The 27,349-nt window shown below is 41.4% G+C and overlaps 2 protein-coding genes across 3 annotated transcripts in view; both read right to left on the bottom strand.

The window, feature by feature from the left end:
- Positions 1–117: 117 nt before the first annotated feature.
- On the bottom strand, positions 118–16,560 carry ctu1 (cytosolic thiouridylase subunit 1 homolog (S. pombe)). The gene is made up of 3 exons (XM_034169709.1): positions 16,447–16,560; positions 1,258–1,758; positions 118–1,163 (listed from the first exon to the last, which is right to left on the bottom strand). The coding sequence occupies exons 2-3, from the start codon at positions 1,751–1,753 to the stop codon at positions 628–630; spliced, it is 1,032 nt and encodes a 343-aa protein (XP_034025600.1). The 5' UTR covers positions 1,754–1,758; positions 16,447–16,560; the 3' UTR covers positions 118–627.
- crybb2 (crystallin, beta B2) overlaps positions 13,737–27,349 on the bottom strand; it is a 49,371-nt gene continuing 35,758 nt past the window's right edge. The window contains exons 6-7 of one of the 2 annotated variants that reach the window (XR_004560613.1): positions 26,795–27,081; positions 13,737–13,747 (exon numbers count right to left, since the gene is read on the bottom strand). Coding sequence is in view for 1 of the 2 variants with exons in the window: in XM_034169710.1 (XP_034025601.1) it covers positions 26,913–27,081 (169 nt within the window). In the remaining variant the exon portion in view is untranslated. Of the gene's footprint in view, positions 13,748–26,759; positions 27,082–27,349 lie in introns of those variants that run through there. The other variant, XM_034169710.1, reaches the window with a different exon arrangement.

Raw genomic sequence — 27,349 nt, 5'->3', positions numbered from 1 at the left:
GACACAAATGTATAAAAAAAAAGTGTTTTTATCCCAACTGAGACAGATGATGACTGGAGTGCAGCTTTAAGGTCCTGTCACACCATGACAATTTAGCCTGTGTATGTTGGCCGTATTAAAAACTCTGGGGCATGCTGTCATATGTTTGATAAATGAATGCAGCTGTCACACCTAGACGATGATCCAGCGTCTGCCGACAGCCCCGTTTCAACCCAGTGGTTCTGGTCGGTACTGCACCGTGTGGTGTATGTCAGAAACAGAGTAATAAAACATTATTTTATTTTTTTATTTTCATTTTTTATCTTGGTAGCCCATTTTCATTGTGTAGAGAATGCTGATGAGTGGGCTGGCAGAACAGCGCTCTGTGAAATAACCCCTTCACATTAAACCTCTTCCTGGTGAGACTGAAGACACAAATGTATCAAAAAGTGTTTTTATCCCAACTCCAAATTTGGTCCAAAAACATCTAGAGAGAGCCCAGACTGAAAAACCTTAGAGTTGCCCTTCAAGGATGAAAGTCTATACTGTCACTTCTGTCATTTCAACTCCAGTCTGATGGTGGGTCACTGTCCAAATACTTTTTGACCCAATTGTGTATGTGCAGCTTCAGAAAACTGTTCAAATCTTTCAGAAGTCCACAGGTTTCAGCTTCCTCTCCTCGTTCTCAGTGAGAGGCTGCTGGGACACCAGTTTGTCATGGAGACGGTGGTGTTTGCTGATACCCAGCTTGGGCAGGCCTCGGTTCAGCCCATCCAGCAGCACGCAGGCCTTACAGAGCGCCTGGCTGGATATGTAGCCGCACCTGGTGCAGGTCCCCTGCACAGGCATCTTCACCCCCTCCCGCACAGACAGGTTCTCCCCAGAGTGTATAATGTCTATGATGGAGCTGGGCCGAATGCTCTCCAGGTCCTTTAAGAAGGTTCTTGCATGGCCGCGATAGGCGTTTGGAGAATAGATGCATTCAGTAGAAAAGTAGTCCAACTTTTTAAAATACGCATAAAGAACTATTTCTTTTTCATATGCATATTTGAGTGGCTTGCAGCGCGGCACTACACCATCACCCTCGCTGTATGTGGAGATGGCAGTGCAGCGGCGCAGACGAGCGATGTCACCGCGTAAGATGTTCATCAGAACGGTTTCAGCCACGTCGTCAGCATTGTGACCTGTGAAAAAAAAACATGCAGCCACAGTAGGAAATCAAACACGGCAGCTCAGTCACACGTCAATGATGAGATTCACTTTGATGATCATCTTTACCTGTACATATCTTGTCCACTTTCAGCATGATGGCTCCTCTGTCCAGTGCCTGTCTTCTGAACACTCCACAGAAAGTGCAGTTGTTTTTCAGGCCCACCTGCTTCACTATGGCGTCCATGGTCCAGCCGTACAGCTCCTCATAAGACACAATCTTCAGTGGCAGCTCATACTGCTGCTGGTTCCTCTTCACTGTCTCCAAAGAGTCGTCTCTGTAACCAGTGATGCCCTCATCCACAGACAACAGTGAAAGCTGAAGGCCATAGCTGTACCTCTCATTCAGGAGCTTCATTACGTGAGCCAGCACCGTGGAGTCCTTTCCACCTGAAGCAGCGATTCCGACAGTTTCACCGGGACTGAAGAGCTTTGCTGCCGCGATGGTCTGATGGACCTCCTCCTCAAAGGCCCAGAAGAAGCACTCTTTACACAGCGAGTGGCCCGTCTTCGGGCGCTTCAACACAGCACGTCTCTCCACACAGCCACTGCACAGGACAGGCATCTTCACTGTCAGAGAGAGACCACGCAGACACTGAATTTACACTCACTGCACACATTTTTCTCATATGAGGTGAAACAGGATGAGAAAACTAGAACAACAACACAACAGTGTGTGACTCTCCAACTGAGTCACACAATTATTATTTTTCCATGTTATTACTGCATCAATTCATGCAGAGAGGAACAGCAGCATTGCAAAAGCAGCAGCAGTTATGGCAAGACGAAGCCACAGAGTCTGGAACAACTCCAGCCTCACTGAGAAGACAAAACTGCACGTCTACCAGACCTGCGTGCTCAGCACACTCCTCTACGGCAGTGAGACATGGACCGCCTACGCCAGACATGGGAAAAAGCTCAACAGCTACCATCTGAGGTGCCTTAGATGAATTCTGCACACCGGATGGCAGGACAAGGTGCCCAACACAGAGATCTTGGAACGTGCCAACATGAGCAGTATGTTCACCATTCTTGGCGAAAGGCGCCTTTGTTCGCGTGACCATGTCAGGAGAATGAATCCGGGCCGCATTCCTAAAGATTTACTGTACGGTGAGCTGGCAGAGGGCAGTCGTTTGGCCCGTCAACCACGTCTGCGCTTCAAAGTTGTTTGCAAGAAGAACATGAAAATGTGCAGTATCAATGTCAACACATGGGAGCAGTGTGCAGAGGACCATGCAGCCTGGTGCCTTACTGTCAGAACAGGTGCACAGAGGGCTGAGCAGGAGAGGAACAAAGGCCTTGCTGAGCAACGAGCTAGGAGGAAGGAGTGGCAGCGCCAGCCTCAGCAGGCATCACAGTGCATGTTCAACAAATGCAGCAGAGATTGTCACTCACGCATTGGATTTGATGATGCAAGTCATTTGCGCAGGTGCAGATAGAAAGAAAAGATGAAAATTTCCTGTATATTTGTATTGTCTATTGTGGTAGCATGACCCAAGAACAGGGTCACCCTTTTGAGTCTGATATGCTTGAGGTTTCTTCCTCAAATCATCAGAGGGAGTTCTTCCTTACCACTGTTACCTGTGTGCTTGCTCTGGGGGTTGGTAAGATTAGACCTTACTTGTGTGAAGCGCTTTGAGCCAACTTTGCTGTGATTTGGTGCTATGTAAATGAAATAAATTGAAATTGAATTGAGAAAGTGTATTAAAAACAAAGAAAAATGAAAACGGTCACCCTGAGAGTGACCGGTATCTTGCCAAACGATGAACACGAGAGACTTCCACGAGGAACGACCACCATGAAGAGGGACTGAAGGCCATTCACTATATTAAAGCCAAATTTGGAGGCAAGAAAGCACAAATTGCAACCAGGAAAGTTGTTTTGTTGAATTTAGTGTTTGGCCTTTCTCTGACCTTGATCCTTTTGTGTGTTCAAAGGTCAATAGGACTGCTATATGCGAATTTACAAGAGTCTGCAATGATGAATTACACGTTCTCAAACCCTTAAAATCAAAACTGTTTCATGATTACGTCATCAAATGACATCATAACACAAAACATTTGCTATATTCTGGATCCCCTCATCAAGCCCTTTAAGTTGATGTATTACACGACATGTTTTACTGTAATCTGAAGTTCAGGGTTCTCAGCAGGATTTTTTCCTCAGAGTAATGGGATGGAAATATCACCTTAAGAAGCTGGGGGTTCGGGGACTGATTTGGCATTGACCCCGCTGAAGCTTTTGCTTTATGGGCTTATAAAGGGCCTTCTTTGGTATTTTTTTTTTACTTCAAAATGTAGAGTAATCAGAAATGAATTTTGAGGATATTATCATTAGTATTAATATTTTCAAGAGGGACACTAACTTTAGTTTAGGAACCAGAGAAGCGGGAGATATTAATGTTCCAGTCCACGACAGAGAACCACGTCTGCACCACATAAAAGGCACGTTAATGATGAACGAATAAAAACTGTCCATGTGAAGCAGTGGATGATTCTTGCAGAAAAAGAGTCCCATTTAGAGACTTCAATCAGCAGAAAAGCCAGAAGTGGCTTTGATACAGGTTGGTGAATACATTGTGGACACGCTGCTTCTATATCAGTACCAGCGGCTCCACAATCAACATAGACAAATGATTATTTTCCTGTTTTCCTGTTACACACACTCAAAAACAACGTAACGGCCCTACTGCAGTCTAATTTTTTTATTATAACAGCGTAACAGAGCGTTACGCTGTTATAATAAAAAGAACCCTGAAGTTTGAGCTAATCTGAGTGACCTTTAACCTCAAGCGAAACCCTGAAGGTCAAGGTCAATCGCTTATCCCAGGTCATGGCAGATTGGCAAGGCCTATGTCCTTGCCAAATTTGCAGGCAAAAAAAAAAAAAAAATGCCACCAGGAAGGTTGTTTTTTTTTATTTTGTTTCACCTTGTTGTGACCTTGACCTTTGATTCTTTTGTGTGCTTAAAGGTACCTTGCTAGGGCTGCTATATGCGATGGTGCAAGTGTCTGCGATGTAAACTGTGTGCTGCACAGAGGGTTACATGTGAAAAATGCAATGATTACACCCCCCCCCCCCCCCCCCCCAAAAAAAAAAAACAAACAAACATACATACAGACTAACATATCTTGCAAAACTTCATTTTGGCAAGATAAAAATGAAAGCAGTCACCCTGAGGGTGACCAGTATCTTGCCAAAAGGTGAGCAAAAGAGAGTACCATGAGGACCGACTATCGTGAAGAGGGACTGATGGGCAAGGGAACATACTATATTCATGCCAAATTTGGAGTCAAAAAATAAAAATAAAAAAAATTGCGGTTTGGTGTGATTTTAGTGTTTGACCTTCCTGTGACCCTGACATTGACCCTTTTGTGTGCTGAAAGGTATCTTGGTAAGACTGCTACATGTGATTTTACAAGAGTCTGCAATGATCATTTACAGGTTTATCACACCCTTTAAAAAAATTAATTTTGCATGTTTTTTGATGATGTCATCAAATGACATCACAACTTAAAATCTTTGCTATATTCTGGATCCTCTCACTGAGGTGGTCAAGGTCAATCGCTTATCCCAGGTAATGGCTTATGGGCAAGGCCCATCACTATGTCCATGCCAAATTTGGAGGCAAAATTAAAAAAACTGCAACCAGGAAAGTTGTTTAGTTGAATTTAGTGTTTGGCCTTGCTGTAACCTTGACCTTTGATCTTCAGCTTGATCCGTTTGTGTGCTGAAAAGTATCTCCATTGGACCACTATATGTGAAGTTGCAGGTCTGTGATGTAAACTGTGTGCTGCACAGCGAGTTAATGAAACCCTTAAAAATTTAAATTTTGCATGGTTTTTTGCATGGTGACGCCATAACTTAAAACTTTTGCTATATTCTGCATCCTCTCATGAAGCCCTTTAATTTGGTGTATTACACAACATGTTTTACTGTAATCTGAGGTTTGACCTAATTTAGGTGACCTTTGACCTCAAGCGAAACCCTGAAGATCAAGGTCAATCGCTTATCCCAGGTAACAGCTTAAGGGCAAAGCCTATCACTATGTCCATGCCAAATGTGGAGGGAAAATTTCAAAAATTGCGACCAGTAGTTATTTCGTTGAATTTAGTGTTTGACCTTGCTGTGACCTTGACCTTTGACCTTGATCCTTTTGTGTGCTGTAAGGTATCTTGCTAGGGCTGCTGTATGTGAAATTACAAAAGTAAACCACAATGTAAACCGTGTGCTGCACTGCGGGTTAAAGAAATCTCTATTTGCTTGTTTTTTTATATTTTGTCTTGGTGGATCATTTTCATCGCAACCAGACTGCTGATGAGTCGACTGAGTCACAGCGCCTCATTCATTCATGGCAGACTGTGTTGATCAGACCGGGTAATCAAAGCGCCGGTTGGGATCTGATCAGTGATCAGATCACAACACCGGCATCCTTTTTAAAATTTTTTTAACAAATGAAAAAAATTTTACTAATACATATTTATTTGTAAAAACCAACAAACACATTCCAGTAACTTTTTTTTTTCTTTTCTTTTCATATAATTAACCAATCAGTGATGAGCAGAGGCTCATTTTTCCCATAATGCCTTTTGGCATCTGTGTGTGTTAATGTTCAAACCTTAAAATTAGTGCATCATTTTAAATTAAAAGATGTGTTATATTTTCACTTTGGGCAAGGCCACCGAGGGGAAATGTGACCCATCAATTCCATAGATAACAGGGTCCCCTGAGCTTTTGTCTTCTCTGAGATTAACAAATAAGAGCACGTCATAGCAATGCTCTTATATAAAAACAACTCATTTAAAAACAAATAAATTACCCCCCCCCCCCCCCCCCCCCCCAAAAGAACCAAAGAGAAATAGGAAAACAATAATGTCTATTTATTTTTGGATGAAGAAATAAAGTGATGCAAATTATTGGTTGAGCTAATAGGATTAATAAATGGAATAGTTTTGACTGTGTTGAATGCTTGGTCTCCAAAGTAAAGGTCCAACAAGGTCAACATCCATTGGATTCTATGACATGTCATATGTTACCCCGTAACATAGCTCAGCATGACATATGGCGTAATGTATTCCTCTTTAAAGTGGATATGACAAAGACAACATAGTCTTATTACATGTAACAAAGGTTATATAATTCGGTCAACCTAAGCGTTTTGGGGAAATGGATGTGGTTTTCCCGTTATATACAACATTTGAACATCCCGCCACTGAAAAATCTGCACGCCCCGTGACCAACTTCCCGCTAAGCACCAAATCTGAAATACGCCATTACCTGTAGATCATATTGACTTGCGCGCGTGGCGGCAGTTGTTTACACATTTTTTAGCAGCAGAAACTTTGATTAAACACAGCTTTCAGGGGCTTGTTTGTCAATATGCCTGACCAGTGTGTCGCAGCATATTGCACAAACACAAGGGCGAAAGGTTTTAGCCTTTTCAAGTTTCCACAGGATGAAAATCTTCGCAAAAACTGGGTTCAGCAAGTTCGTTGTACAAGATCAGGTCTGACGAAGGGGATGCTATGGAGGCCGACCGCGTATTCTTTGTTGTGCTGTGCACATTTTGAAGATGGGTGTTTTAAAGTGATGTCCCCTGTGTGTGTGTGAGAGAGAGAGAAGTAAATTCAAATGAACAATCCAAACTTGTTTCTTTACTAATTATTAGCTGAGTCAACAGAGTTTTAAAAATGAATAGTTTGGACCATGTATCATGCTTAGTTATGTTACAGAGTAAGGGCCCCTTCATACATAGTGCAAAGGCATACAACTCCAGGGCGACACGCAGCAAAACAGATCGCATGATTGAACCTCAAAACATTGCGGCAATAGGGAGGCGTGCACGATGCCGGTGCGATGGTTCGTGCACGCAGGAACACAGCAGCTTTTCACAGCACTGCTGACCATCGTGGGTACCCACATACTGTGAGTATGTGGGTACCCATGATGGTCCCTGGACAAAGTGCAGAAGTCCCAAAGAACAAAGAGACCAGACAGACAAGCGATGGAGCCAAGAAGAAGAGTGTCTCTCCCTTATTTAGCAGGAGTAGGGGAAAAACTACAGAAGATCTTCAGACAGCACAAAATCCCAGTTTACTTTAAACCAGTCAACACCTTGAGACAGAAATTAGTTCACCCTAAGGACAGGATCCCTAGTTACAAACAGAGCAATGTAGTGTATCATATGTATATAGTGTATCATAGGAAAACTGTAATGAACACTACATAGGTGAGACGAAGCAACTTTTACACAAGAGGCTATACCAGCACCGCAGAGAGGTCGCCAGTGGATCTCAGTCTGCAGTTCATCTTCAGCTTTTGTTGGCTTCTGGTTTATTCTTCTCTACAAGAGTCAAGACAGAAGTCAGACTTCCAGAGCAAGAATTTTAGCTGAGGAAGCTTCTGTGATTTGAAGCGAAACATCCTCACGTCAAGCAACCCAGTCCAGTCGAAGATTCAAGCTTCTCTACTATGGACAACTGAGAGCCTACACAGAAACATGTGGCAATGAGAACACACGATTTCTTCACAGAGTGTTCTGACTGAATTTATAAAGTTTGGTCCAAAACCAAATAATTCCAAAGTGCAGAACATGATCTCATGCTCAATGGTATCAAAGGCTTTAAAGAAATTTAGCAATAAAATAAAACCTTCATCTCGATAGAGTATCTCGTTAATAGTTTTACATCCTCATTGAAGACAACTTTGGATGCTGTAGCTCCTCTGAAAAAGAGAGCTTTAAATCAGAAGTGCCTGACCCCGTGGTATAACTCACAAACTCGTAGCTTAAAGCAGATAACCCGTAAGTTGGAGAGGAAATGGCGTCTCACTAATTTAGAAGATCTTCACTTAGCCTGGAAAAAGAGTCTGTTGCTCTATAAAAAAGCCCTCCGTAAAGCTAGGACATCTTTCTACTCATCACTAATTGAAGAAAATAAGAACAACCCCAGGTTTCTTTTCAGCACTGTAGCCAGGCTGACAAAGAGTCAGAGCTCTATTGAGCTGAGTATTCCATTAACTTTAACTAGTAATGACTTCATGACTTTCTTTGCTAACAAAATTTTAACTATTAGAGAAAAAATTACTCATAACCATCCCAAAGACGTATCGTTATCTTTGGCTGCTTTCAGTGATGTCGGTATTTGGTTAGACTCTTTCTCTCCGATTGTTCTGTCTGAGTTATTTTCATTAGTTACTTCATCCAAACCATCAACATGTTTATTAGACCCCATTCCTACCAGGCTGCTCAAGGAAGCCCTACCATTATTTAATGCTTCGATCTTAAATATGATCAATCTATCTTTGTTAGTTGGCTATGTACCACAGGCTTTTAAGGTGGCAGTAATTAAACCATTACTTAAAAAGCCATCACTTGACCCAGCTATCTTAGCTAATTATACGCCAATCTCCAACCTTCCTTTTCTCTCAAAAATTCTTGAAAGGGTAGTTGTAAAACAGCTAACTGATCATCTGCAGAGGAATGGTCTATTTGAAGAGTTTCAGTCAGGTTTTAGAATTCATCATAGTACAGAAACAGCATTAGTGAAGGTTACAAATGATCTTCTTATGGCCTCGGACAGTGGACTCATCTCTGTGCTTGTTCTGTTAGACCTCAGTGCTGCTTTTGATACTGTTGACCATAAAATTTTATTACAGAGATTAGAGCATGCCATAGGTATTAAAGGCACTGCGCTGCGGTGGTTTGAATCATATTTGTCTAATAGATTACAATTTGTTCATGTAAATGGGGAATCTTCTTCACAGACTAAAGTTAATTATGGAGTTCCACAAGGTTCTGTGCTAGGACCAATTTTATTCACTTTATACATGCTTCCCTTAGGCAGTATTATTAGACGCTATTGCTTAAATTTTCATTGTTACGCAGATGATACCCAGCTTTATCTATCCATGAAGCCAGAGGACACACACCAATTAGCTAAACTGCAGGATTGTCTTACAGCTATAAAGACATGGATGACCTCTAATTTCCTGCTTTTAAACTCAGATAAAACTGAAGTTATTGTACTTGGCCCCACAAATCTTAGAAACATGGTGTCTAACCAGATCCTTACTCTGGACGGCATTACCCTGACCTCTAGTAATACTGTGAGAAATCTTGGAGTCATTTTTGATCAGGATATGTCATTCAAAGCGCATATTAAACAAATATGTAGGACTGCTTTTTTGCATTTACGCAATATCTCTAAAATCAGAAAGGTCTTGTCTCAGAGTGATGCTGAAAAACTAATTCATGCATTTATTTCCTCTAGGCTGGACTATTGTAATTCATTATTATCAGGTTGTCCTAAAAGTTCCCTAAAAAGCCTTCAGTTAATTCAAAATGCTGCAGCTAGAGTACTGACGGGGACTAGAAGGAGAGAGCATATCTCACCCATATTGGCCTCTCTTCATTGGCTTCCTGTTAATTCTAGAATAGAATTTAAAATTCTTCTTCTTACTTATAAGGTTTTGAATAATCAGGTCCCATCTTATCTTAGGGACCTCGTAGTACCATATCACCCCAATAGAGCGCTTCGCTCTCAGACTGCAGGCTTACTTGTAGTTCCTAGGGTTTGTAAGAGTAGAATGGGAGGCAGAGCCTTCAGCTTTCAGGCTCCTCTCCTGTGGAACCAGCTCCCAATTCAGATCAGGGAGACAGACACCCTCTCTACTTTTAAGATTAGGCTTAAAACTTTCCTTTTTGCTAAAGCTTATAGTTAGGGCTGGATCAGGTGACCCTGAACCATCCCTTAGTTATGCTGCTATAGACGTAGACTGCTGGGGGGTTCCCATGATGCATTGTTTCTTTCTCTTTTTGCTCTGTATGCACCACTCTGCATTTAATCATTAGTGATCGATCTCTGCTCCCCTCCACAGCATGTCTTTTTCCTGGTTCTCTCCCTCAGCCCCAACCAGTCCCAGCAGAAGACTGCCCCTCCCTGAGCCTGGTTCTGCTGGAGGTTTCTTCCTGTTAAAAGGGAGTTTTTCCTTCCCACTGTAGCCAAGTGCTTGCTCACAGGGGGTCGTTTTGACCGTTGGGGTTTTACATAATTATTGTATGGCCTGCCTTACAATATAAAGCGCCTTGGGGCAACTGTTTGTTGTGATTTGGCGCTATATAAAAAAATTGATTGATTGATTGATTGATGTTTGATTAAGTTATTGTAATCTAGCAGGTCCAATACAAGGCAGATATTGTTATGAAATGATCATCCCTTCAGAAAGCCTGATCGCATGTCTGAAATAATCAGTCATCCCACTTTTTAGTCTGGAGGCATACGGGCTAAAATTTTATAGTAATCATTAAGCAGAGATATTGGTCTCAAATGATCAATTAATCTAGAATTTTTCCGCGGTTTAGGGATGAGGGTGATGATACCTTGTTTGTTTGTAGAGTGTAGGAATCAGAAATCTCTTTTAATACTAGGAAGAAAAGTTCTTTCAGTTGTTCCCAAAAGTGTTGATAAAAATTAATAGTCAGACCATCTGAGCCAGGAGATTTATCTAAAGATAAGCATCTCATGGCTTTTTCTACTTCCATCACAGTGAACTCTGCTTCACAAAGCTCTCTGAAGACATCATCCACTTTGGGAACCAGATCTTTAACATGGTCAAAAAAGGCATCAGTGTCATGGGAGGAGTAAGAAGAGGAGTACAACTTACCATAGAACTGAAAAATTCCTTTTGTAATCTCTTTAGAATCTGTGGATTCTTCATCATTAATTAACAGTGTTTTTTTGTTACAGTATTTTGTTCTTGCCTTCTTTTTTCCAGTCTACAGAAGTAAGCTGAACTTCTCTCTCCCTCCTCCACCCATCTTGCTCTAGCTCTTATATATGCACCTTTGGCCTTGGTGATGTAAATATTGTCTAGAAGGATTGTAAAAGGATGAGCTTTTGTTTATCACCTTCATTTAGTGCAGGTTTGTGACAGATGGAGTTAATTTCCTTGACAAGTTCCATCTTCTTTTGTTTACTTGTCCTGCTCAAACTTTTTGCATTGGTTATAGAAATCTGGCATACCTTAAATTTTAAAAATTCCCATTTGTCTCTGTGGGTATTGAAATGCTGATCTTATACTGTAATCTTATTGATTGCAGTAGCTATTTCTTGACAGAATTGTTTATCCTTTAAGAGGTTAGAATTCAATTTCTGATAACCTTTATTCTTGGGACAAGCATTATTGTGTTAAACAGTGAGTGTAATCATACAATGATCTAATGTTAGCTTTGGAAATAAAATCATGTCTATTTTCTGTTGCCAACCAAAAATCTCATCTAGATTTAGCAGTACCATCACATTTAAACCAGGTAAAGGCTTGTACATCAGGATTATCTCGTTGCCACACAATTAAATTTAACACTTGACAGAAATTATTAGATTATAGAAATAATTCTGAAATGTTGATAGAGATCTCTCAAGCCATTCATTTTCCAGCATATTAAAATCTCCACCAATTGTAATGTTCTGTGTAGGATATCTGACTTAGTTCTCTAAGAGAATTTGATAATTCAGATAACATCACTTTGTGTGGCAGAAGTGTACCCATATTCCCCAGGACAATAAAATTTTCATCAATACAAAAGACAAATTATCCAATGACCAGAATCATCTTGTAATTAGCATCTTCCCAGGAAAATTGTTCATGAGTATAGCAACACCTGCTGGCCTATTGCTGCTGTGACTAAAATATATTTTGTCACCCCGCTGATTAGACCAGACTTTTTCATCCTTTTCATTACGAGTTTCTTGAAGAAGTAAACATTGTACTTTTTGTTTTTTACAAAAGAGAAAGATAGATTTTCTTTTAACAGAATCTCTCAGACCCCTAACATTAAGTGAAACATAAGAGCACACAGAATGTAACAAAGACATAAAAGGGGGAGGGGGAAAAAAAAAAGAAATGAGAGTATGGATCTAAAGAAGTAGTAGCAAAGCCCCTGAGATTTTCCAGTTATTATAAAACTGGGGATTTTCCCAGAAATTAAAAAAAAAAAAAAAAACACAACAACTTGGAGTTGATCTTTTGCATAGCTTATCAGAATTTTTATAACCAGTGTATAGTATGAATAAGGAGTGTACAGAACATCATAAACCAGATTACATCCAGGTATGAAAGGATGCGTATTACATTTTTCTAAAGTAATACGCAGGAATAAGATTAAGTAGACTTAACCCTCTGGGGTCGACGCCGTCGTATACGATGGCCAAACCCAAGCTTTACCAAATTATGAATAACTTTTGAATGAAATGAGATAGTTTTTTTTGTTTTTTGTTTTTGCTGAAAAGTCAATTCTGCGGACTTTTGTGCCAGCCATCAGCCATCTTTGTACTCCTCATAGAAGCTGTGTGATGACATGTGCAATGTGAGTGTCCAATCGGAATTGGTTCACCGTCACATGGTTTTCCAAAATCCAATCATAAGGCAGATTTCCCTCACGTGAAAAGCCAAAGATGGTTTTCAGGAGTGATGATTACTAGTTGGCTCATTTGAATAGCTCCAATTAGTACATACTATTAGTACATACTCAGTGCGCCCTGCACCATTACGCACAGCGATCAGTGAAAGCAGGAGCAGACGGAGAGCCTCTGATGACAATCTCACATGCTCAAACAGAGAGTGTGTAACTACCAGGATTGCTCCACTAGTTTGCATGTGAATGTTACTGGATATCTCTGTTGCTTTCTCTGCGTAAAGCACTGTTTACCATATCAATGGACAACAAAACGCATAGACCATTTTGTATATATTGTTCAAAATGTGCATTTGTGTTTATCGTTTGAACCTTTTGGTTGTACACACTTTCACACAAGACCTCAAATTACCTTTATAAAGTGTCAAAACAGTTGTTTATTATAGTTTGCTGTGTGTTTTGAATAAATGTGGAAAATAATTTTTCACTTTATTTTTTCCAGGACAATTTTTGATTGTAAACCTTTATTACACTTATAAAACACAACAAAAACATATCTTCTGAATTCATAGGTTGTCTTGAAAAAAAAGAGACATAAAACTTGATTGTGGGATGCAGGGAGAGCTGTTAACAGCAATAATAAAACATTTATGCCAGGCAAGTGAACTGTCCAAAAAATGCCCTCGGACCCCAGAGGGTTAAAAGTGCAAAGTAAGTGTAGCCTGTTTTAACCAGATTAATCCAAAAGAATCCTGTTACCACTTATGTAGCCCACATGTCCTCTGAAGTAGACGTTCTTCCCTGCAGCCTGGCTTGCTCCATCTTTGGCCAGGTCGCCGCTTGAGCCTCCCGGTCAGCTTTACAGAAGTCTTGCTTGAAGAAAATACCCAGGTCTTTGCAGGTCTGACAGTTTTTGGTCATCCTCCAGAAAGCATCCCTGTGGTATCTCATGATGAATTGCACAATAACCTGATGATGTTTGCCCTCCTCTTTTCTTCCCAGTCGATGAACAGAGTCGACCACCATTTCGCTTGTTGCAGCACACTGTGGTGGGCTGCAGTATCTTGAACAGGATACTGTTGATGATTTCATGAATGTTTTCATCATCTTTATCTTTTAAACCTTGAATTTTTAAATTCCATCCCTGCTTATACCGCTCCAGCTCTGCCACTTTTTCTCTCAGCTCTTTGTTTTCCTTGGTGATCTGTGGTACGTATTTCTTTTTCCGTTTCTTTAATCCTGACCTTGCATTTTTTAATCTCAGCTGCATTAATTTCCACGAGTCGAGAAACAGTCGCTACCATGACCGAGTTGTCTCTTAATTGGTGTCTGAATTCGTCAATTTTGGAGGTCAATTTTTCTATGGCAGCAACCAGAGCCTCCTCTGCCGTGGCTGAAGATTCCTGCACACTTAATTTTTAATGGTGGAGCTGAACTCTTTGTGGGGGTAGCAGGAGAAGGTTTTCTCTTCATGTTGGTATTGACGTCCACCAGGGAGTAATCGTTTGATACCGGCACTGTTGCTAGCTTAGCATCGGTTTTCTTCATTACAAATACCGTATTACGGCGCGCGTACACAGCAATCTAGCACGAAGCAAAGGTGCTCCAGCAATACGCTGTAAAGTCTGAGTTAGAATACACTACCTCAGTTTTAAAACAAGACGCTTTTCTGGTATCGGTCGGGGCAAATGTGTTAGAGCTTAACAGAAGCTGTCCGCCATCCCAGCGGAAGTCAATGACACAAAAATTCAGCCACAGTGGCGAAAAAGCCACAAACCGGACAACACTGCCGTAAAAAGCCACAAACTGAACTGGAAATGACATGGTGAGATGCCGAAGAGCTTTGCTCATTCATGTCTGCAACATATGGGTTGCTGCAGAGCCATGTCACTTCCGGCGAAGTGACAATCCGAAGGCAAGAATTCATACTTCCGCGACTGGCTGCCCGATGAAGAACACCTCGGGCTACATTTATAAGCGTTTTCAGCATCTCGGGCTGTGGGGGCTTATGGGAAGGCATCGGGACAAACAAATGCACGTACTTGATGGCGGATGTGTAATCAACGTAATATCGCTCACTACTGCGTGCAGTAAATGGCATTTCTCATCAAAAGCAAGCATAATAAATGTTTCCCAGTACATCACTGCTGCACACATGGCTTTGTTTGTCCCGATAGCCGCAGACCGGAAGCGCGTGTCGCGCATGTGTACTGGTGATGCTGAGCTCGCTTATAGTCTATTGAAATCAGCTGGTTTTGTTTTGTCTCTAACTTGCTTCGAACAGGCAGCTGACAGCTCTCACTGCCTGAAACGATGAGATTTATACACCAAGCTGACCTGAAATCAACCAGTGTACATTAAATTGACTTTACTGACGAGTCTGACCACTTTGAAAAGTGACCAAATTTGTATAAGTGAGTTCAGCATCACCAGTACGCATGCACGGCGTGCGCTTCCAGTCGGTGGCTATTGGGACAAACAAAGCCATGTACGCAGCCGTCAGTTACGGAAGCGGATTGCATTCACTAGATAAAAAAATTTGACCGTTATCGCGTAATAACGAGAAAAGATCTCATAATTACGACACCGGGATCTCGGAATTACGAGATCAGGATCTCATAATTACGAGATCAGGCTATTTTTATTAATTTTTTTTATTGTGTGTGTGTGTAATCGCTTCTGTAGAATGGGCTTCTGTAGAATGGGCTTCCGTACTTCCAGTCCCTCAGTAAAGACAAGCATGAGAATTCCCAAGTCATAATCGAAAATCTGCCAATTTGTAACCTTCGACACTGCACTGTGATCACACACCACGGCGCACTCAAAGTGTGGCTTTCCCCCTAAACTGTGCCTGGATGAATGAAACTCCTCCAGCGAGGCAGGGCACGGGGCACACAGACTGGCATGCGCACGGCTGGGAGTGAGCCCCGTTGTGTCCCTCAGCAGTCGGTGAGGCTGTGAAAGCTTGAAGACGCCCCGTGCTCCTCCCTGGACATTGATCTGGGAGCACTTCAGGGGAAAATACACACTGTGTTTAATTGCAGTGTGTTATCATCGGCTGAGCCCAGCCCGTGTCTTTTTTTTTAGAATATACATAAAACCATTTAGACACCTGATCTTTTCTCATAACTACGAGATCCTGATCTCATAAATACGAGATAAGTGGTAAAAAAAATTTTTATCCAGTAAATGCAATACACTTCCGTAACAACATAGTCCAATGTACTGGGAAACATTAATTATGCTTACTTTTGATGAGAAATGCCATTTACCGCACGTAGTAGTGAGCGATATTATGTTGATTACGCGTCCGCCGTCAAGCACGATCTCTGCTCCCCTCCACAGCATGTCTTTTTCCTGGTTCTCTCCCTCAGCCCCAACCAGTCCCAGCAGAAGACTGCCCCTCCCTGAGCCTGGTTCTGCTGGAGGTTTCTTCCTGTTAAAAGGGAGTTTTTCCTTCCCACTGTAGCCAAGTGCTTGCTCACAGGGGGTCGTTTTGACCGTTGGGGTTTTACATAATTATTGTATGGCCTTGCCTTACAATATGAAGCGCCTTGGGGCAACTGTTTGTTGTGATTTGGCGCTATATAAAAAAATTGATTGATTGATTGATTTGTTTGTCATGATGCCTTCCCATCAGCCCCCGCGCGCACGAGACACTGAACTCGCTTGTCGATGTCGAAGATTTCATTGGCCATAAATGGCCACTAGAGGGCGCTTGGAGTAAAGTCCGAGGCAACCCATACATAATATAAGGTTTTTAGTTAATCGCGTGAATTTGAAGGAAAAAATATATCACCAAACTCCGCCTAAAGTAGATGAACTCACATGAAAAAACAAACTTACATGAGTTTAATATCAAGGTCTTGAAGAAACACCTAGATTCTCTCCGTCGTAATGAAGCCCACAAGCGAAGTCGTCCTCAGGGCGTGTAGCATATTAGCTTAGCATGTGTAGTCGTCATCTTCTTCTATCGAATTTTTGTCAGTTTGCAAACCGATGCCGTGCATTACCGCCACCAACTGTTAGGGTGTGTAGCATCAATGTTGTTCTTCTTCTTCTTTTGCGTTTAACGACAGTCAGCATTCTGCCACGGCTGCCACCTTCTACATCAGTCCATTATAGCTGTACTAAATCCTCTTAATGAGTCCAGTTGTAACTAAGCCGTTTAATGTAACAATGTTTAGGTAAACTTAAAACATTTTATTGCTCTGCCACTATCTTGGATTTCTTCTTCTCTTCGCATCCCCATGTTCTTTCTAAGTCCAACCTTTCTAGACGCGCCATCTAATGGTGCAAAGTATAAACTACATAAGACTGAACACCACTCTCTCCATAAAGAATACATTCCTCATGAGGGTCAGTAACAAAGTACTAATTCTAAAGTCGTGGTTGCTCCAACAAACTGAAAACTCTGTAAACGCTGTAAATCAACACATAATATTGTCATGAAATGGTTTACAGAAGGCAGGTTAACTGACAGACAAGCATTCACCCTATTGAGGTTTCAAATCCCACAAAAGCTCGCAAAACTTTGACGAGTTCGCGCTCTGCGAGATGTCATTAACACTGAGAAATCCACTGAGATGCCCTGATCAGGCTGCACTTTAACCGCTCTACACAGATGACAGTATTAACATCGCAACATAAAACTCTTTGTATATTGTGCCTAAAACTTTGGTGAAGATATTATCTGGGTTTATAGACCTTGTTATTGTGCATGTTTTATGTAAACATGCAAGAATCTCAGGTTGTTCCTTCATTATTTTCAGTGGGAATTGATGTGAGCCGCGATCACTTCCTGTTCATGTCATTGTGGGGGAAAGTGAAGTTTGCTCTTTAACGTCCTGCTTATTGGCCTTTACATCACTGTTTGTCCTGTTTATTCCAGAGCTATACAGTTGTATGCAAAAGTTTGGTCACCCCTGATACAACCCCTGGCAAAAACTATGGAATCACTGGCCTCGGAGAATGTTCATTCAGTTGTTTAAATTTGTAGAAAAAAAGCAGATCACAGACATGACACAAAACTAAAGTCATTTCAAATGGCAACTTTCTGGCTTTAAGAAACACCATAAGAAATCAGGAAAAAAAATTGGGGCAGTCAGTAACGGTTACTTTTTTAGACCAAGCAGAGGGAAAAAAAAATATGGAATCACTCAATTCTGAGGAAAAAAATTATGGAATCATGAAAAACAAAAGAACGCTCCAACACATCACTAGTATTTTGTTGCACCACCTCTGGCTTTTATAACAGCTTGCAGTCTCTGAGGCATGGACTTAATGAGTGACAAACAGTACTCTTCATCAATCTGGCTCCAACTTTCTCTGATTGCTGTTGCCAGATCAGCTTTGCAGGTTGGAGCCTTGTCATGGACTATTTTCTTCAACTTCCACCAAAGATTTCCAACTGGATTAAGATCCAGACTATTTGCAGGCCATGACATTGACCCTATGTGTCTTTTTGCAAGGAATGTTTTCACAGTTTTTGCTCTATGGCAAGATGCATTATCATCTTGAAAAATGATTTCATCATCCCCAAACATCCTTTCAATTGATGGGATAAGAAAAGTGTCCAAAATATGATGATGTAATGACAGCCATCTCCCCAGTGCCTTTACCTGACATGCAGCCCCATATCATCAATGACTGTGGAAATTTACATGTTCTCTTCAGGCAGTCATCTTTATAAATCTCATTGGAGGCACCAAACAAAAGTTCCAGCATTATCACATTGCCCAATGCAGATTCGAGATTCATCACTGAATATGACTTCAAATCAATTCAAATCAATTTTATTTATATAGCGCCAAATCACAACAGTTGCCCCAAGGCGCTTTATATTGTAAGGCAAAGCCATACAATAATTACGGAAAAACCCCAACGGTCAAAATGACCCCCTGTGAGCAAGCACTTGGCGACAGTGGGAAGGAAAAACTCCCTTTTAACAGGAAGAAACCTCCAGCAGAACCAGGCTCAGGGAGGGGCAGTCTTCTGCTGGGACTGGTTGGGGCTGAGGGAGAGAACCAGGAAAAAGACATGCTGTGGAGGGGAGCAGAGATCAATCACTAATGATTAAATGCAAAGTGGTGCATACAGAGCAAAAAGCGTAAGAAACACTCAGTGCATCATGGGAACCCCCCAGCAGTCTAAGTCTATAGCAGCATAACTAAGGGATGGTTCAGGGTCACCTGATCCAGCCCTAACCATAAGCTTTAGCAAAAAGGAAAGTTTTAAGCCTAATCTTAAAAGTAGAGAGGGTGTCTGTCTCCCTGATCTGAATTGGGAGCTGGTTCCACAGGAGAGGTGCCTGAAAGCTGAAGGCTCTGCCTCCCATTCTACTCTTAAAAACCCTAGGAACTACAAGTAAGCCTGCAGTCTGAGAGCGAAGCGCTCTATTGGGGTGATATGGTACTAAGAGGTCCCTAAGATAAGATGGGACCTGATTATTCAAAACCTTATAAGTAAGAAGAATAATTTTAAATTCTATTCTAGAATTAACAGGAAGCCAATGAAGAGAGGCCAATATGGGTGAGATATGCTCTCTCCTTCTAGTCCCCATCAGTACTCTAGCTGCAGCATTTTGAATTAACTGAAGGCTTTTCAGGGAACTTTTAGGACAACCTGATAATAATGAATTACAATAGTCCAGCCTAGAGGAAATAAATGCATGAATTAGTTTTTCAGCATCACTCTGAGACAAGACCTTTCTAATTTTAGAGATATTGCGCAAATGCAAAAAAGCAGTCCTACATATTTGCTTAATATGCGCATTGAAGGCCATATCCTGATCAAAAATGACTCCAAGATTTCTCACAGTATTATTAGAGGTCAGGGTAATGCCATCCAGAGTAAGGATCTGGTTAGACACCATGTTTCTAAGATTTGTGGGGCCAAGTACAATAACTTCAGTTTTATCTGAGTTTAAAAGCAGGAAATTAGAGGTCATCCATGTCTTTATGTCTGTAAGACAGTGCTGCAGTTTAGCTAATTGGTGTGTGTCCTCTGGCTTCATGGATAGATAAAGCTGGGTATCATCTGCGTAACAATGAAAATTTAAGCAATGCTGTCTAATAATACTGCCTAAGGGAAGCATGTATAAAGTGAATAAAACTGGTCCTAGCACAGAACCTTGTGGAACTCCATAATTAACCTTAGTCTGTGGAGAAGATTCCCCATTTACATGAACAAATTGTAATCTATTAGATAAATATGATTCAAACCACCGCAGCGCAGTGCCTTTAATACCTATGGCATGCTCTAATCTCTGTAATAAAATTTTATGGTCAACAGTATCAAAAGCAGCACTGAGGTCTAACAGAACAAGCACAGTGATGGCTTTTTAAGTGGTGGTTTAATTACTGCCACCTTAAAAGCCTGTGGTACAAAGCCAACTAATAAAGATAGATTGATCATATTTAAGATTGACTTTCATCCAGTCATCCACAGTCCACGATAGCTTTTCTGTATGGAAATCCCATTTCCTTTAGGCGATTTCTTACAGTTCGGTCACAGACATTGACTCCAGTTTCCTCCCATTCGTTCCTCATTTGTTTTGTTGTGCGTTTACGATTTTTGAGAGATACTGCTTTAAGTTTTCTGTCTTGACGCTTTGATGTCTTCCTTGGTCTACCAGTATGTTTGCCTTTAACAACCTTCCCATGTTGTTTGTATTTGGTCCAGAGTTTAGACACAGCTGACTGTGAACAACCATCTTTTGCAACATTGCGTGATGATTTACCCTCTTTTAAGAGTTTGATAATCCTCTCCTTTGTTTCAATTGACATCTCTCGTGTTGGAGCCATGATTCATGTCAGTCCACTTGGTGCAACAGCTCTCCAAGGTGTGATTACTCCTTTTTAGATGCAGACTAACGAGCAGATCTGATGTGATGCAGGTGTTAGTTTTGGGGATGAAAATTTACAGGGTGATTCCATCATTTTCCTCAGAATTGAGTGAGTCCATATTTTTTTCCCTCTGCTTGGTCTAAAAAAGTAACCGTTACTGACTGCCACAATTTTTTTATTGATTTCTTATAGTGTTTCTTAAAGCCAGAAAGTTGCCATTTGAAATGACTTTAGTTTTGTGTCATGTCTGTGATCTGCTATTTTCTACAAAATTAAACAACTGAATGAACATCCTCCGAGGCCGGTGAATCCATAATTATTGCCAGGGGTTGTAATGTTCATGATTTTCCTTTATAAATCATTGGTTGTCTGGATCAGAAATTTTAGTTAAATATATCATATAGCAAACAAACACAGTGATATTTGAGAAGTGAAAATTAAGTTTATAGGATTTACAGAAAGTGTGAAATAATTCTTTAAACAAAATTAGGCAGGTGCATAAATTTGGGCACCCCAACAGAAAAAATACATCAATATTTAGTAGATCCTCCTTTTGTAGAAATAACAGCCTCTAAACCCTTCCAACAGCTTCCAATGAGAGTCTGGATTCTGGGTGAAGGTATTTTGGACCATTCTTCTTTACAAAACATCTCAGGTTTGTTGGTTTCCGAGCATGGACAGCCCGATTAAAATCACATCACAGATTTTCAATAATATTCAGGGGGATATTCTCAGTATTCTCAGTCTGGGGACTGAGATGGCCATTCCAGAATGTTGTACTTGTTCCTCTGCACGAATGCCTTAGTAAATTTTGAGCAGTGTTTAGGGTTGTTGTCTTGTTGAAAGATCCAGCCACAACCACAACTTCAACTTTGTCACTGATTCTTGAACATTGTTCTCAAGAATCCGCTGATATTGACTGGAATCCATGTGACCCTCAACTTTAACAACATTCCCAGTACCTGCACTGGCCACACAGCCACACAACATGATGAAACCACCTCCAAATTTTGCTGTAGGTAGCAAGTGTTTTTCTTGGAATGCTATGTTCTTTTTCAGCCATGCATAAAGCCCCTTGTTATGTCCAAATAACTCAGTTTTAGTTTCATGAGTCAACAGCACCTTATTCCAAAATGAAGCTGGTTTGTCCAAATGTGCTTTAGCATACTTCAAGCGACTCTGTTTGTGGTGTGTACGCAGAAAAGGCTTCCTCTGCATTACAGCATCATACAGCAACTCTTTGTGCAAAGTGCGCTGTATAGTTGAACGATGCACAGACACACTATCTGCAGCAAGATCATGTTGTAGGTCTTTGGAGCAGGTCTGTGGGTTGACTATGACTGTTCTCACCATCCTTTACTTCAGCTTATCTGAGATTTTTCTTGGCCTGCTACTTCAGGCCTTAAACTAATACTGTGCCTGCGACCTTCTATTTCCTAACTATGTTCCTCACAGTGAAAACTGACAGCTGAAATCTCTGAGATAGCTTTTTGTATCCTTCCCTTAAACCATGATGTTGAACAATATTTGTTTTCAGGTCATTAGAGAGTTGTTTAGAGCCTCCCATGTTGCCACTCACTAGAAGAGATGTAAAGAGGAGAGACATTTGTAAATGGTCACATTAAATACCCTTTCTCATGATTGGATTCACCTGTGTAAGGAGGTCAAGGGTCAATGAGCTTACCAAACCAATTTTATGTTCCAATAATTAGTGTGAAATGTATTCAAATCAATAAAATGACAAGGGTGCCCAAATTTATGCACATGCCCAATTTTGTTACAATAATTATTGCACATTTTCGATAAATCTGAGAAACTTAATTTCACTTCTCAAATATCAGTGTGTTCATCTGCTATATAATATATTTAACTGAAATTTCTGATCCAGACAACCAATGATTTATAAAGGAAAATCATCAAAATTATCAGCGGTGCCCAATCTTTTGCATACAATTGTACACATGAAATGTTTGAAATTTTGTTTGCGTTTATTAAATTCCACGCAGGTTAAATGTAGCAGACACAAACTATTTGGAATATTTGTTTTAGCAAGTTTGCAGGGTCTCATACATGCAGTCTCTTACTAATGTGACGAAAAGCATAAAAAATTACATTTCGGTGGTATAATGTTCATTTGCAATTGTTGTCATGTGGTTTCTCTATGTTGTTTAGATGGCTGCAACTCTACGGTGGCCCCGTGTGAAAGGGGCTTAAGTGATGGGGGGGAGACAGAGAGAGGCTGGATGATGTGGACAGAGTAAACCAGGAAGTGCAGTGCATTAGAAAAGATGAAATGAGGATAGTTATGAACTAGAGCATTGCGCTCGTAGAGCACAAACCTCCACCAACACTGGTTTCCAATTCAAAAAAAATTTACCTTGGAAAACAATTGTGCATTTGTAATGTGCATGTGTAATTGTGCATAAAAGGACACATCACACCAAAGTCATAACAACTTAGATTTAGGCTGTTAGTGAGCATCCAATGATCCACTGGGATTACTTTGTGCACTTCCATGACTGGTTTTAAATTATACAGCATTCGCAACAAACAGGTACAGAGACTGTCAAAAACAAAGTACTCATGAATACTTGTGTGTTCCCGAGAGCGGTGACATAGCTTTTAGAGATGTCCCAGCACCTGCTTGAATGGAATGTAGCTGCTAACGTTAAGAACGGAGCCAAGGATTAATTCCAACGTTTACATAAGTGTGATGTCATGTTGTGATGACTTATTTTTAGATAACTGTTAATTTTGATGCAGTCATGGTAAAAGCAGCAGCTGTGAGAAGACTTGGTGCACCTTCACGGGCATTAGTCATAAACATAACCTGTTAAAATCAGTTTTTGCTTGACGCTCGGCTTTGTGCACGCATATAAGTGTTGTCATCAATATAACTGTGAAAAATCTAAAAACCGCATCTGTGTGATTAGAAAGCCTAAAAAACAGCAGAGAGGTCTGCATGAACATTAAAATAGTGTGCTGCTCAGCACACATCAAGATCCAAAATCTGACAGGCTCTCTCAAAGTAAAATAAAAATAAAGCCTACCAGTTCCACTGAGGGAAAAAAAAATGCAAAAGGGAAAAAAGCTGAACAGGTCACTCACACATTTGTAGAATGATTAAATATGTAAATTCCACAACATCAAAGAGTCCCCACGCACGGATCGTGTGCACGATCGCCAGCAGAACAACGTGCAGGTCCATTACAAGTCATCACACACGTATCACCCACAATCACCAGCTACAGAACAATGCCCAGGTCCATTGTAGGTCCTCACACATGGATCACCCGCGATCGGCAGCTGGAGCACAATGTGCAGTTCCATTATGAGTCCTCACACACGGATCACCTGTGATCGCCAGCTGGAGGACATGTCCAGGTCCACTATAAGTCCTCACACACAGATTGCATGTGATTGCCGGTCAGAGAATAACATCTGACTGCAGCTCCGCTGTCAGCTCCTCAAGTTCTCCCAAGATTCTTGCACATTAGATAGAACAGCCATTATCTCAGCGTCATGGAGACAGTCCACATCCATGTTCACAGTGGCAGTAAAACAGCATACTGTGACAAACAGCAGCGTCCCCATATGTCAGGTTCCAAAATCCGACAGACTCTAAAAAAGTGAAGCGTGTCGTCTCCTCTCTAAATCCGATCCATCACTCTCAAATGAAAGCTCAGAAGCTTCGTTACTGGACATAACGGCATTCATTTAGCTCTGCCTGTCAGCCATCAGGATGTTTCTGCTTATTCTAAGATGTACATCACAAGCCGAGAAATGTCGAGAATTGCTGAGGAAGACGTTTTCCAGAAATGCACCCGTTAACCCGTTCAGCAAGAGGGATAATTAGCAATAAAATACATCAGAGACAACTAATCATTAGTGCATACTATGTTTCTATGCTTTTTACTCTTAATTTTATTAGGAAATGGAGTGTGCCGCGGCCTCAACTTTATTTAAATTCTGGGTCTTTTAGTGAAGCTTAGGGCTCGTAGCCGGCGATCACCTTAGTATTTCTTTTGTTTTTCTTGTTGCTTAATGATGACAAATTATACTGTATTTGTTGTCTTTCTGCCGCCTGATTTTTTTTTCCTCTCTGTTTGAGGCGCGGTTCCATCCAAAGATGGGGGTGGTGTGTCTTTCTGTAACCCTCCTGTCCTGTGCACCGTCAACATTTCCTGTATATTCGTTTTGTGAATTGTGTCAGTAGCATGGCCCAAGTAGAGGGTCACCCCTTTGAGTCTTGTCTGCTTGAGGTTTCTTCCTCAAATCATCACAGGGAGTTTTTCCTTATCACTGTTACCTGAGTGTTTGCTCTGGGGTTAGTAAGGTTAGACCTTACTTGTGTGAAGCGCCTTGAGGCAACTTTGTTGTGATTTGGCACTATATAAATAAATGAAAATAAAAAAATAACTAAAATGTACACAGATAGTTACATTCATGAATACTTTGATGTTGTGTTGCTAACTGGGACGTTAAATAATGTGCAACATGTCCTTTAATTGGACCTACCAACAGCTGCTAAAAGAGCTAACACCATTAGCATACAACATTAAATAAGACCAGGGTTTCACTCGGCATGAGTATTGCCACAGATCCATCTTATATGATCCATTAGGGCATTTCACTGCACAACAAGCCACATTATTCCAGGTGTTTGTAATAAAATACTCTAAATAGACACAACAGCAAGCAGCTCCATTATGGTTTAAGGAGTCACTGCTGCACACAGCTGCTGTCAATGAAAGCAACCACGCCCACAATTATACAGAATTTTATCAATGAAAATGTCTTAAACTAAAAGTAAGTCCCTTCAGCTGTTCCCTTGTTTGCACTTGGAGTCGCCGCAGCAGATTCAAGGTGGATCTGCATGTTGAATTGGCACAAGTTTTATGCTGGATGCCCTTCTTGACGCAACTCCACATTACATGAAGAAATGTGGCAGGGGTGGGATTTGAACTGGGAACCTTCCACACTGAAACCAAGTGCACTAGCCACTTGGCCACCACCCCTAAAAATGTCTTAAACTAAGATGGTAGAAAATAAAATCATCGCCTGTACAGTTGTCATGGAGAAGAAAACTCTCTGTGGAGACCAAAACCATTTTTTGTACCAGGCTGTAAACATGGTTATTTCTGCTCTAAAGTTGATTGTTTTAAAATGGCTTCTATCGGAATGTGCTCTGTTTTGGAGCTTAGCCTCAAACTGCCAGTCAAGGAACTGCACTTCGTGGTTGGGGACAAAATGTGAGCTTGAGTTTTGCTGCTTGGTTAAGATGAGAGTGGAGAGGTGGAGGTACGCTCTGAAGAGCAGGGGAATGAAAGTCAGTAGGAGCAAGACTGAGCATGTGTGTGTGAATGAGAGGGAGCCCAGTGGAATAGTGCCGTTTTAAGGAGTAGAGGTGGTGAAAGTATCCAAAGTAATGTGGGTGCTAGAGAGGTGAAGAAGGCAGGGTGGAGTGGGTGGAGAAAGGTGACAAGAGTGATATGCCACAGAGGGCATAGCTCCAAGAGTGAAGGGGAACGTTTACAAGATAGCAGTGAGACCAGCTATGTTGTCCTGCTTAGAGACGGTAGCACTGATAAAAAGACAGGAGGCAGAGCTGAAGATGTTGCGATTCTCTCTGGGAGTGACGAGAACGGACAGGATTAGGAATGAACATATCAGAAGGACAGATTAGGTGGGACAGTCTGAAGACAAAGTCAGAGATGGTTTAGACGTGCAGAGGAGGGACCCAGGGTATATAGGGAGAAGAATGCTGAGGATGGAACCATCAGGCAGGAGAAGAGGGAGGCCAAACTGGAGGTTTATGGATGTGCTGAGGGAGGACATGCAGCTGGTTGGTGTGACAGAGGAAGATACAGAGGACAGGGTGAAATGGAAATGACTCATCTGCTGTGGCGCCCCCTAATGGGAGCAGCCGAAAGACAACTGTTTGTCTGTCTGTCTGTCTGTCTCTGTCTGCCTCCCTGACACACACACACACACACACACACACACACACACACACACACACACACACACACACACACACACACACACACACACACACACACACACACACACACATTTTGTGTTAGAAAGCTGAGGGTCATTTAGTTGTTACTGTCATGTTTGTTATGTTTTATAAATGTTTACTATATTGTGATCATTACTATTATAAATCCAATCAATCATTACTAATCATACAAATAATTAACAGATGAAGTGACTTTGAACATAATCCGTATTTGTAGCCCACAACTTATCCTGGTAAAACATTTCTTCTCAGAGAACATTTGTGTGCACAAAGGGACAGTGAGTCACGTAGAAGCAATCAGGATTTATTCATTTGTTTCAACCAACATGGAAACTGCAAGAGCAGTAAATATCAAAATGCAGTTTGGCGTTGCAGGGGAGGAGGTGGGAGTGCAGCATGGGTGCAGAGGTCAGGGGTCAAGACAGGAAAGGGTCGCTGGCTTAGTTGATGGGGTGAAACACTCCCCTATGGTGCCACTGCATGTCTCTGATGCGCGGGACCGACTGTATCTGAGGAACCTGGGCCCCGAACTCAGTGTTGTCCTTATAGTCACCTTTCTCAAACAGGTACTGGAAGCCCCTGTAGCCGGGATACTGATAGCCCACCCAACTGGTGCAGCAGGAGCGCAGACAAGGAGGAGGGGGAGACAGGATGGAACAAAACGTCATCCAAACTGAGATGATGTCTTTATTAATGTGCTGGTTGTTGGGTTTCGTCTGTAATATGTCGGTTATGGGTTCTCATACCCAAAGATCATCAGCGTCATGTCTCAACAGCAGTTTAACCCTCATCAGTACACATCCTGAAACTCATCTATACACCTGGGACCATGTGGACCCCAACAGTTTTTTTTTGTTTTTTTTTACACTGGAAAGAT

The sequence above is a fragment of the Thalassophryne amazonica genome, chromosome 5 (genome assembly GCF_902500255.1).
Source record: "Thalassophryne amazonica chromosome 5, fThaAma1.1, whole genome shotgun sequence".
NCBI lineage: Eukaryota > Metazoa > Chordata > Actinopteri > Batrachoidiformes > Batrachoididae > Thalassophryne > Thalassophryne amazonica.
The sequence above is the reverse complement of the archived record's forward strand: the minus strand, read 5'-3'. Positions and strand labels throughout refer to the sequence as shown.

What these genes read in the sequence shown, in the direction of transcription:
- ctu1 (XM_034169709.1), bottom strand. Translation starts at nt 1,753, where the DNA reads ATGCCTGTCCTGTGCAGTGGCTGTGTGGAGAGACGTGCTGTGTTGAAG. An exon ending in AGTGGACAAGATATGTACAG is followed by an intron (nt 1,164 to 1,257) that starts GTAAAGATGATC and finishes TTTTTTTCACAG; the next exon opens with GTCACAATGCTGACGACGTG.